Genomic DNA, 13096 nt, shown 5'->3' on the forward strand with positions numbered 1-13096 from the left:
ATACAGTACATTTTAGCAGCGATCCTTGAAAAACTACCAGAGGTGTTTAATGTCCAGCAGACAGCTGAGGTACCTCAAACCAGCCTGCTCTGTTTTGGCAGTAATGTTTCAACTAACAGGATCGACATTACATACAAAACTTTGCACCATTTGTTTGTTCCTATGAACAACTACACAAATTAAACTACCAGTAAATTAGTTGTCACTGCACATGTAATGTTAAAAAAAAAAAAAAAATGCCAGCAGTGTTTTGCTCCTGTAGCTGGTGAAGCAGAGGCTGCCTCTTTCCTGATTCCCCACTTGGACTCACCGGAGGACTCAGGTTTCAGTGCAGGTTATTGAAAGGGACAGGCGTGCCCCAGGAGTGCCACACGTGGGCACGGGTGCTCAGAGGACAGCAGAGGTTGGCAGGACCCGAGCTTTCACTATGGAGATAAATCACCAGCCGGGCTAACCCTGCCAGGCTCTGCCCACACTCTCACTCCGCTGTGGACAAAGTGCAGACTGTGTGGAAACTGTTCTCCTGTGTGCACGCTGAGAAACTATGCATGCATGTTTGTAAGTATTAATCCTCTGGTGTATGTGTGTGTGCGAGCTTGGCGTTGTGTGCGTGCACGTGTTTCTGCACAGTGGACAGAACAGCTGGCTCAAGGAGGAGGTCAGTGATTGTCAACAGGAACACAGACTCGTATGTTTGCCTGTGGAAAACAAAGCAGTCTGTGGAGCTGGTTGGGCTACAGAGGAGAAGAATGTGCGTTGTGTATTGACACACATGCACTCTAGGGACATCTGCACGGCAACAGAAGCTGGCAGATCAGTCCGCCGTGTCACTCTGTTGTATTCTTCTTTTTGAACGCCGTGCTCATTCTTAGTGGGAGCTGAGCAGCTTCTTGTAACTTTGGCAGCAGTCATCCGGAGAGTCATCGGAGAGGAGAGGTGTGAGGGTGGAGGATGGGAGTGCCTGCAGCTTCCAATCCAGGTATCCATAAATAAATAAATGAGTGAAAGGAGAGAGTTGTGTGTGTGTTAGTGTATCATGAGCTTCTTGGGCAGCCTCCTCCATATTCATGTGTTTCCTTGGGGACGGCTGGATGGACTATTGTGAGAGTGCCGGCGAAAGAGGAAGACAGAAGGAGAGAGAGAGAAAGGTGTCTGTGTATGTGTGTGGGTTTGTTGAGAGGGGTTTTATGTTGGAAGGGTTAGTGCCTGCTGAAGTCCGGCCAATCCCCAAGGACCCGGGGGCCACGGTGCAGAGCAGGTGGAGGGGTGAGATGTGGGGTGGTATCCTCAGACAGGTACAGGAATGCCCAGCGAGCAGTCTCCCACTGCACACAGTCGCATGCTGCCTGTCCTGTTCTCCCAGTAATTCTGCAGGTTTGTTAGAGAAGCAGGTGCTGGGACCCTGCCACCCCTGACATGCATGAAATATAGGTGTTGTGTTCACATTGTGAGAAAACCTGGATACAGGCGACACACTCACTCCCACTGCTCCCAGTCTTTTAAATGCACGAGTGCAGAGGGGAAACATGAAACTAAAAGAAGAGGTCAGCTCTGTTTGAAACGTTTTCAGCACCATTTCCTTTTTCTATTTGCTACTTTAAGCGATGCAAAAAAAAAAAAAAAACACATTCATGCCACCACAATGCTGCGCTGACACGAGGTTGGACGTGTGAGAGGCTGTCTCTGAGCTTTTATGTGAAAATAAAATTATTTTCACATGAGGACTTTCATGTAACCAGACTCAGTAAAATCCTCGATGTTACTGATTTTATCATTCAGCTCTTTATCAGTGCTGCATTTCTTTTTACTGAATGATATCAAACATCCAACAAATTCAGTGTCTTTCATATAAGGGCACCCACTTAACTTTTTTTTTGTAAAAATGGTTCCTGGGACTGTTTACATCATTTTCTGATACTTCTTATGGACATTTCAGTTCTAAAGAAAACTAGAACAAGCTGTGAAAATTGTACATGGCAGAAGATTAAAATAAATGTATTAGATTGAAAATAGAAGAGACATGTTCAGAATATGTGATTGTGCCTTTTGAACCTCGTGCTGATAACAAGCTGGGGGGGTCCCTCTGCTTTATGGCTACAATTATTTCTGCTTCACCTCCGTTCAAGTTAAATGATCATAGGAGTTTAGGAGTTTATACATTTCTGCAACTCAAGTTTTAGTTTAGTCTTTTACACACATTTCCCTGAATTCCTAAAACTTTACTTTTGATTTTTCAGATCCTATTGATAAAAGTCAACAAATTTCCTATTTTTGACAATTTGATACTTTTAAACTGTTGAAGTGTAATGATAGTAAAAACTGCCCATCTTTTTAATTTTTTTTAATTTACTTTTGTGATGTCTTTTATTGAGCTTCAGGCATCAGGTGAACAATTACTCTAATAAACCCAAATTATATATATATATATATATATATATATATATATATATATATATTTTTTTTTTTTTTTTTTTTTTATATATATATATCACAAGATGGTCCATTAAAGTAAATTCTTCAAGTGCACATGTACAGTTTTAAAGTTAAACTACTGTATGTCTGCATTAAAACTTAAAAAAGGTAATTATTATTTTGCCTCATGGTTTGGCGCTGCTGTCTTCTTAGATCTAAACAAAGTCTTAATTTATTTTGATTCATTCATTTTTTAACCTAACTTCCTAAGAGAGAGTAATGCCATCTCAGTGGCTTTAGATGTTTGCCAGTGCTTCACTTGTTTAAGGGCTGGCATGAAACAACTGTTCCCTCAGGCAGGAACAAACCATTTTACATCTTTTCAAATTTTACTCAATTCCCTGGAACAACTTTGTGGAAACTTATCAAACCAGACTTCTGTCCCTGAACCTTGAAGATGGTGCAAAGCGGCAACAGAATATCTAATCAGATGTGCATAAGCAGCTTCATTATTAATGAATGTGATCATTCTTTGTTTTAGAATCTGTTGAATTCTACTTTGCTAATTCATATCCTAATCATGAAGTCATGAATGAAGTTGAAATGTGAACATCTTCCTTGTCTGCTTGATCTCTTTCTCTCTTTACACACACACTGACACACACGTCTACAGTGTCTTGATGCTTGTCCACATTTTTCTGTTAGATGACGAGATGGCTCTTGAACACGCACCTTGTCCTCCAAGTTTTTGACATCCCATCACCACACTTTTTGTGAACTCAACAACAGCAGTCAGAGTACAAAAAGGAAGTAAAAGTTCATTACATACCTGACCTGTCTGCTCATTTCCTGTTGAGTTTCACGTTGAAAGTAAACCAACAGGTGATTTGTAACTCTGAGTGTGTGTGTTTCTGTGCCTCTGTGTGCGTGTGACAGTGCACGTTTCTTTGATCGTGAGCTGTGCTTGAGTCTGCCTTTGACAGCTAATGCCTTATTGAAAGACAGAGAGACAGGAAGTGGGTTGTGTGTGGTGGAGTCGGTTCACAGGAGGGCCTCTCTGGCAGCCGCTGCTCCTCTTTCAAATCCCTTTAACATGATCAGAGCTGTGCTCCTCCTCACCCCCTCCCGTCTCACCCGTTTTTACCTGCTTCTCAGAAACTGCTGCACAAACTCCACCACCGATCAGACAAGGCCTATTCCACAGATATTACTCCTCCCCTTAAGTAAACAGAGATCCTCTTGTTTTTCTCCTCTCTGCCGTATCTCCCTCCTCATGCCAGCGTGTGCTGCAGTCATGGGTTTATCTTCGGATGAAAGGTGCTCCCTGTTCTGCAGGCAATGATCTGTATGAAGACACAACGTACGCTCCATCTGTCATGACTCCTTTTCTAGATTCACTTGCTGATTTGTGTAAAAGTGAAGCTGCTATGCATATTTTAAAATGTGTGTGAATTTACATTATTGAAGGTTTAAAACAGTCACTTGTCCTCTTTAGGAGCACAGTTACTGACTGTTTTTAAAATAAAATATCATGCCCAAATCTAGGGGTGACAGATGCTAACATGAAAAAAACTTTGAGAATCAAAACTTAACTCTTCCAGCTTTGATTGATACATTTTTAGAGCTGAATTTTGTCTCAGATCTGCTGCTTCCTCCGAGGCGCTCCACTGCAGTATTATACTGCCCCCTGCTGGTGAACTACAGTTCTGCTCTCCTGTTCTTTATTATCTACACAGCTAATTTTAAGGTTGTGCTCTTTTTTTTTTTTGCACAAAGTATAATTTTTTATAATACAAAACAAACAAACTTATCAAATTTGGCAACATGTACAATACAGTTTTAGTGTACTATTTTCTTGAACCTTCTTCTATACCACACATAATTTCAATCCACATTTCAATCCATAATGTAATGCTGCAGTGGTTATTGGTTGGTGTTGATCCAAAGGTGCAGGCAAGCATGTTGTGAATTCAATATTTAATAAATAATAACAACAACAAGTACAACACAATATCCCAAAGCTGAGACAAGACAGGACGCCTCTGACAACAGCTGAGCGACAAGACACTTCTCTCTGCTGTGGCACATGATTACTGAGTCAGGACAGATATTCTGATTATAAATGAAACACAGGTGCTGTAAGTAACCAGAAGAACTTATAGAAACAACCAGGATGCAATGTGATAAAACTACCAACATGGCTGAAACGTTCAGTGCTGCAGTCTCCTAATCTAAAAACTAAGGGCTTGGTACCATGGATGAATCAGGAAGGTCATTTGGTGTAAAACAATTGCCAAATCTTTCAAACAAGTTTGTTTGCTTTGGCAACCCTGGCAAAAAAGAGCAGCCGAAAGAACAACAATATGATTGAAACACACACACACAAATACAAAAATCAAAACAAATACAAATAAACCCACAAAACGTGACACAAAATGTTGTGAAAATACATTAAAACTGCTGAAAACCTTACCAGCTGATGTCATTGTTGTTACTTCACAGTTATCTTATAACATTAGCATATGTGCACTTCTTTGTTTTGTTAAATGTGGTGCTCGTTAAGTGAACTGCAGACCAAACACCCAACAAAGTTCAGTCAGGTTGTCTGGATGCTTTATTTTGTTGAGACGATTCGTCCTTCATCCAAAGGACTTCATCAGTCCGAGGAGCCACAACAAACTGAGTCCCATAAGCAGCACACTCACATAGTGGCCAACCAGTTTGCTGCTGATAAGATGGTTTCTGGGGCCCACCTTCTCCCCTGTCGACTCCTCTGAGGCAGCCATATCCAAAGTGGTTCAAAGTGGGAGAGGGCGGGTCCCAGAAACCATCTTATCACCATCAAACTGGTTGGCCCATTATGGGAGTGTGTTGCTTGTTGGATTCAGTTTGTTGTGACTCCTTGGACTGATGAAGTCCTTTGGATGAAGGACGAAACGTCTCAACAACAACAAAAAAAGAAACCGTCCAGATGACCTGACTGAACTTTGTTGAATTTTCTACCTGGATTGTTGAGCATGAACTTTGATGCAGACCAGTTTAGACAGTGCTCATAGTCCGTAGACAGATACTTAAGTTACCACGACGTTACCACTGATAACAGCAAGACACCCTGGACAGGTCTCCAATCCATCACAGGGCCACATAGAGACAAACGAGACAAACGACCATTCACTCTCTCACTCACACCTAGAGACAATTTAGAGTTACCAGTCATCCCAACATGCATGTTTTTGGTCTGTGAGAGGAAACTGGAGTACGCGGAGAAAATCCACACATGCCCTGAGAGAACATGCAAACTCCACCAAGAAATGTCAGGATTTGAACCAGCGACCAACTCTGGTCTTTTGGAGCCAAAACGTTGCATCTGGGTGTGATGCTGGAGTGTGATATGAAATTGTTATCTGTCTTATTTCAAAAAGACTCCTACATCCAGATTGATTGAATCTTTAGAAAAGAAGGCTGAGAAAAAAGTTTTATTGCTCAAAGTTTGTTCTTTTCCAATCTGTGAGATTGACAGTGATTCTTATTTCAGCCTCATCTGTCTGTTTTGTCAGATTGTTTTTTTAAATCAGGTAATACAACAGAGACTGATCAAGCTACGATTTAAAAGACTGAATTTGGCTTTAGTTTAGAAAACTGAGTCAGTTTTTTTTTGTCAGTTAGAAGGTTGTTAGATCAGTTTCCACCTTCCTCCTTTATCATGTAGACACCTGGTCAAGTCTCTTTCCTTCCACAGGATGGACCATCATCAGCACATTTGACTTCATTAACAGCGTTTTTCCTCCTTGCAGCTCCATGTCCCCGTTCAGTATTGACAGCATACGACGCCCCCGGAGGTCAGAGTCGCCCGAGTCGAAAAAAAGAAGAATCCACAGATGTGACTTTGAGGGCTGTAATAAAGTGTACACCAAAAGCTCACATTTAAAAGCACACCGGAGGACGCACACAGGTCAGTGACTCTCTAAATGGATGTTTATGCTGCCATTTTACTGTGGGAAGTTTATTGAATTTTAAGATAGCTGACATTTCATATACTGTCAGAAAGTCATAGTGTTGCTTGTGTGACCCGGCGCTCTGGGATTGCAAATATGTAACTTAAATATAAATGTACAGAGGCCACACTAAAACAATTACAGAGCCTGTAGCACTTTAAAAGGCAGGTCAGTTATATTCTGCTTAGTGAGACTGGTAGAACGTGAAGACTCGTGCCTTGGTTACAATTCCATCATGCCACCAGCATCACTAACATGGCCATCAGTTCATACAGTTCAAGAACTGTGACGGGGCTGGGTCCAGACCGTGCTGGAGCATAAAGTAACATCAGTGATGTGCCGTGAGTTTTGTGACAGGTGAGGCTGACTCGTCTGGAATCAGATGCTCACCTATATGAAGCCAAAATAGAAGCTTATATTTCAATTTAGCCTTTTTTTTTTTTTAAGAAGGCATCCATCCATCCATCCATCCATCCATCCATCCATTATCTTTTACCCGCTTCTTCCATTTTGGGTCACAGGGGTCGCCGGTGCCCATGTCCAGCAATCACTGTGCGAGGAGAAGACATCTAATTATGCTTTAATCAACTCCATACTCCACTTTTAAATAATAATAATTAAAAAAACATGTATTGTCTTACCTTTATTTTAAGATGAATAAGTAAAAAAAAAAAGATGATGAGTTTAGAAAAATATTTTAGTTTTGAGATATGATCTTCCATTTTTTATAAAGAAATTCAAACGAGTGTACCCCTGCTCCTCTGCGTAACAGAAGAACACACAACAACGTTTCGTTGTAACTATGGGGCAGCACTGCCCTCTATCTGTGCGGCACGGTACTTTCTTCCTCACCCTGAGCATTTATGACTGATTAGAAAGAAGAAATATGTCACACACACATTCATTCAATATATTAGACAGACTGTAGAATATCAGCATGTGTAGCACACATGTAATCAAACATGTATATTGGCGATATAAAGAGACAGCAATGAGCATGCGCCAACGGCCTACTTCATAATTTGTATATGACACAGCGCCCCCAGAGGTGAACCAGAGCACTACACTGCCTCACCCCACATTGTTTGAACAGGTAATGAGTAAATTCTGCGGTTTTGACCATTGAAGTGTTGAAATAATTCAGAAAACAGTTTTATAAAACAGTCAGTGTTCAAATGTACTTTCTCTTATCGTTGTTAGTATTTCACTTGTCATGATGACAGGTGAGGCACTGCCTCACCTGCCTGCCCTGACTGCACGTCAATGAATAACATTGCTGTGGAAATGTGCTGCATATTCACAGTAGCTTATGCATGAAGGATAGTGAGAGTACAAGCTAGCACCTTAAGAATGCAGAAATACCTTTGAAAAAAGTCTCTACGACATGGGAAAAAAAATACTATTTGTGAATACTAAAAACATTACAGTGTTGTGATACTTTGTACTTTCACAACTACTTTTTTTTAAATTACTTATGTAGTTTGGAAAGAGTGTAGTGGGCTGTCATGTGCGTGATGACCCTAATAAAAACATTTTACCACAAAAATGTGTTTCAGAAAATCAGTTTTATTATGAACTAGATACATTTTTGTTCACTTATTCATTTAATGGCACAAAACTTAGAGCCAATGTTGAAATCATGCATACTGATTACTTTGCACAAGTAACCACAGAAGGTAACCGTTAGTAAGATGGCTATTCCCTGGCACTATAAAACTTTAATAGACTCTAAGATTTACAGCACACCACGTGCACAGAACTTACAGAACTTTTAACATTGTCTATCTTGAACAAATTGCTTTGGAATGTGTTCACTGGAAACATGCTGGCACAGCTGTCCTCAGGCAGAACTTGGGGTTCTTGTCTTGCGTTTAACAGTTTTGGATCTTGGGAATGAGTTACCAACTATACAATTTCATAAAATATTTAAATCTATTAGTGGACTTTTGAGTTTTAATGGAATGTCTTTTAAATTTCCCTCACATTATTTATACCTTTGCGCATGAATTCAGTTCACAGAGATGACACAGCAATGACAAAAGTAGTGCAAAGTGCTGATAAAAGTAATAGGAAACAGTGAAATAAATGTTGTATGCATTTACATAATGAATATGAATATATATTACAAATATTTTATACATTAAAGAAAATACCATAAGTAACTAAAGCAAGTAGCCAGATTCATGCTCAATAGTTCAATTCAATTCAGTTTATTTATGTAGCGCCAAATCACAACAAAGTTGTCTCAGGGCACTTTACAGAAACATTCACAAACATAAAAGCCAATTAGTAAAGTTCTCTATCTAAGGAATCCAGCAGACAAGTCAAATCTTGTCTTCGTTGCAGTCTCCCATCCTGAGCAAGCACAGTGGCAACAGTGGAAAGGAAAAACTCCCTTTTAAAGGAAGAAACCTCCAGCAGAACCAGGCTCAGGACAAGTGGCCATCTGCTTTGACCGGCTGGTTGAGAGGACAGGAAGGAGAGACAGACGAACACAGAATGGTAGGTCCAGGTATAGGTCCAGGTGTATCTGAAAGACAAAAAAAAAAAAAGTTAGGATAGCAAAAATAATTAGAAATAGTAGCATAGTGAAGAAATATGGTCAGTTTGTCCTCCAGCAGTCTAAGCCTATAGCAGCATAACTAAGGGACAGCTCAGGAAACCCAAGCCAACACTAACTATAGGATTTAGCAAAATGGAAAGTCTTAAGCCTAGTTTTAAAACTGGATAATGTGTCAGCCTCACGGACAGAGATTGGAAGTTGGTTCCACAAGAGAGGAGCCTGATAACTGAAAGATCTGACTCCCATTCTGTTTTAGGAAACTCTAGGAACCTTAATTAAACCTGCAGTCTGAGAGTAAGTGCTCTGTTAGGAAAATATGGAACAATAAGATCTGTAATATAAGATGGAGCCAGGTGGTTGAGAGCTTTGTAGGTTAGAAGTAAGTTTTTGAATTCTATTCTGGACTTGACGGGGAGCCAATGGAGAGAAACTAAAACTGGAGAGATATGATCTCTCCTACTAACTCCGGTTAAGACTCTGGCAGCAGCATTTTGGATTAACTGAAGACGTTTTAAAGAAGTATTTGGACATCCATATATTAAACCATTGCAATAGTCCAGTCTAGACGTGACAAATGCATGGACCTGTTTTTCTGCATCATTTTAGATAAGATGTTTCTAATTTTAGTGATATTACGCAGGTGGAAGAAGGCAGTTCTAGTAACGTTTTTAATGTGTGGGATAAAAGACATGTCCTGATCAAAAATAACACCAAGATTTTTAACATTAGAGCTGGAGGACAGATTAATGCCATCTAAGGAGGGAGAAAGACTAAAAAACTCATTCCTAAGGTGCTCAGGTCCAGAAACCACAACCTCTGTCTTGTCTGAGTTTAAAAGCATAAAGTTAAGGGTCATCCAGGTTTTTATGTTTTTAAAACATGAGTGTAGTCTAAGTAGCTGATTGGATTAATTGGGTTTCATGGACAAATATAATTGTGTGTCATCAGCATAACAATGAAAATTCTTCTCATGCTGTTTAATAATTAATTATTAACTAATAATCCAGGTAGAAAATCCAACCAAGTAAAGTCAGGTCCTCTGGACAGTTTGTTTGTGTTGAAATATTTCATCTTTCATCCAAAAGACTTCATCAGTCCGAGGAGCCACAACAAACTCAGTTTTATAAATAACATCTTCACATAGTGGGGCAAGTTTGATGGTGCTCTGATGGGTTCTGGAGTCCGCCCTCTCCCCTGCTGACTCGTAGGAGGCAGCCATGGTCAGAATGGTTCAAAATATCCAGATTCATACACAAAACAAGTAGCATTCCATAAAAGAGTGCACATCACCCACTGCCTTACATGCAAAAGTTGTCAACAAAGTTCTCATGTGATCTGTTAGAGCTCAGAATATGTGTTGGGAATGACTTTCACCTTCTACCACACCAGGTTTCACCTCAGTATCTGTAAAAATGACTGAGTGTTAACCATTTTTGGGGTTTGTTAAGGTCAGTCAGGTTGAATCCAAATGGTAAGGAGTTATAGATGTACATCCAATGGTTACTTTCTGAGAGTTTTACTGAGTCCATCCTGGGATTTACAAGATATTTTACTAAAATATTGTCAAATGAACTTACACTCACACAAAGACAAATCCCAGATCCCCATCCTTTCAAGAGAGCAAGTAATAATTAGTGTACAAGTATACACAAGAAAGGGATGAAGCATAAAGTATGAGTGAAATCAGTAGAAGTAGATGTGACAGTGTTGTCTCCTTTCTCTGTCTCCAGGGGAAAAGCCATACAAATGCACCTGGGACGGTTGCACCTGGAAGTTCGCCCGCTCCGATGAACTGACGAGGCATTACAGAAAACACACGGGCGTGAAGCCCTTCAAATGTGGAGACTGTGACCGCAGCTTCTCCAGATCCGACCACTTGGCCCTGCACCGACGGAGACACATGCTGGTGTGAATCAGAACAAGAGTGCATCAGAGAGGTCCATGGAACAGCACACACCGACACACACCCACACACACACAGGCAGCCAAGGGAGCAGGATCTCCTTCTGAATGTTGTTCAGCTGGCCTGGATGCCCACACATGCACACTCATGCACTCACACACACACACACACACACACACACTGATCCTCATCCTTCACAAGGTGAGGAGACAGAGGGACGGAGGTGCACAGAGCTTGCGGAGCACAAAAACAGGGTCACTTCTGGATCTTCTTTGGATTGGAAGGAAGAAATGGCAGGATCTTTGAACGCCAGTGGATTATAATAAGGAACTGTGTTTAACAGCATTGTTGGTTAATGTTTCCCTTTGATTTTTAAGATGAAGTCTCACTCTTTATATGAACAATCCACACGCACACAAAACACCCACCCAGACACACAACGCACGCGTATGTGTTTGTGTGTTTCCATCCATCTTTTCAGTACTCTTCAAACAGCTGCTTTTCCAGCATTCATAATGTGAAAGACCCCACTGACAACCAGAGCAGGAAGTTACACCTGGTGTTGTTACAGGAAAAGACTTGGTTCAATTACAGACAGTATTGTTCTGCTTTGCCTCCCTGTGAAGTTAAACTATGCCCAGCAGAGGGCGCTGTTTCTTTACTAATGTTTTTTTTAATATGGTCAGATCTGAGGTTTCCTAAACTTTTCCTTAGCCAGCAAAGTGTGAACCACATCAACTCAAACCTGAAAGGATCAACTTTGTCTGCACATTTGATCTGCCATCTGTCAACTGCTTCATTTCAAATAATGAAAACTGGACTCACGCTTCACCACACCAGCAACATTTTTTTTTTAAACGTACAAAAAAAACGTTACTTTACACCAAGGACACTGGAAAAGCCCATTTCTCATCAGTGCTATTCTTTATGTTGAGCCTCTTGAAATAATTTTCATTAAAAACAAAAAGTTATTTTGTGGATTTTGAGCTGTGATTAGCAATCAGTAAAGTGCAATCTTAAATGATATATATGATATATATATATATATATACTTTCGGTTTGAAAATGTTTTGTTTTATTGAATCTTGCTTTTTTTTTATGCCTGCTTATTGCTCATGTTTGAAAAATACAACCCCTCATGTACAGTGAACCTTGAAACAATCAGAAGAGATGTCCGGTATGTGACAAAAAATATTATTAATAATAAAAACAAAACAACAGAGGCACCTTAGAGACTTCCATTCTGTCCCTACCTATTAGTCCATATCAGTCCACTCAGATGTTCTGCTTTGGTTTAGACATAAAGGAAGTTACATGTTTTTTGAAGCACAACCATTAGCTGACACTGATGCCAGGTGAAGGTGGTACAAAGATACTCAGTGTGCAGAAGAGCAATACATTTGAGCAAAGTGACAAGAAGGAACCTCCTCTTTGTTGATGTCAAAATTAGATAAAGAGCTTCTAGGTCAGCCTTGCTCCGTTTCCTTACACCTTTCATCTGCTCTGTTGCTCCCAGTCAAACTCTGGTGTCTCAGCTGGTGATTAATTCCATTCAAAATTATGTTTTAGTTTTACTTTTCAAAATCAAAGGGTCTCTTGAAACTTTCTCAGCTCAGTTTAGAGCAGGGGTCTGCAACCTGCGGCTCTGGAGCCACATGCGGCTCTTTGGTTCCTCCGCAGCGGCTCTTTCAAGCTTTGACCAAAACTGACATAAAACTGAAATTTATTGGTTGTTGTACAAACAACAAAAAAACAACTAGCTTTAGCTGTTTTCCTGTCATTTCTTTTGCAACTATGTGAATACTGGAACATGTACAAGAAGTACAGTAGTCCCTCCCTACTTTGTGGTTTGCTTATCGTGGACTCGCTCTATTGCGGTTTTCCAAAATAAGATTGGACATGACACACAACTGGCTGATTGATTGATAAGCCACACGATTGGCATGGATTTTTTAAATTTAAAATAAATTATTTTAAATTATTTAGCACCTGCTGCACCTTTCTGCAGCCCACACTGCAGGATAAACATCATGCTGCAGCTGATCAGCTGTGCATACAGAGCAGAGAAGTGGGCGTGTCCAAGAACGCTTGCAGGTGGCTGAGAGCAGAGGAGGCAGGGAGCTGAGGTCATGACATTCTGTGCTCTTTTAGAGCGTTTAGAGTTCAGAAACATTGTTTAGAATATTGCATGAGTGTGAGAAGGGTTTAAATGTCTTTATATAT

General features: G+C 40.3%; 1 protein-coding gene across 2 annotated transcripts in view; it reads left to right on the forward strand.

Moving 5' to 3' along the window:
• Nucleotides 1-11832, forward strand: part of klf12b (Kruppel-like factor 12b) — a 267312-nt gene extending 255480 nt beyond the window's left edge. For both annotated transcript variants that reach the window (XM_037687054.1, XM_037687053.1), the window contains exons 5-6: nucleotides 6207-6364; nucleotides 10701-11832. In XM_037687054.1, coding sequence (XP_037542982.1) covers nucleotides 6207-6364; nucleotides 10701-10882 — 340 coding nt within the window. In that variant the 3' untranslated portion in view covers nucleotides 10883-11832. The remainder of the gene's footprint in view (nucleotides 1-6206; nucleotides 6365-10700) is intronic.
• The last annotated feature ends 1264 nt before the right edge of the window (nucleotides 11833-13096 follow it).

This window comes from Nematolebias whitei, chromosome 13, assembly GCF_014905685.2.
Source record: "Nematolebias whitei isolate Nwh7 chromosome 13, NemWhi1, whole genome shotgun sequence".
Lineage (NCBI taxonomy): Eukaryota > Metazoa > Chordata > Actinopteri > Cyprinodontiformes > Rivulidae > Nematolebias > Nematolebias whitei.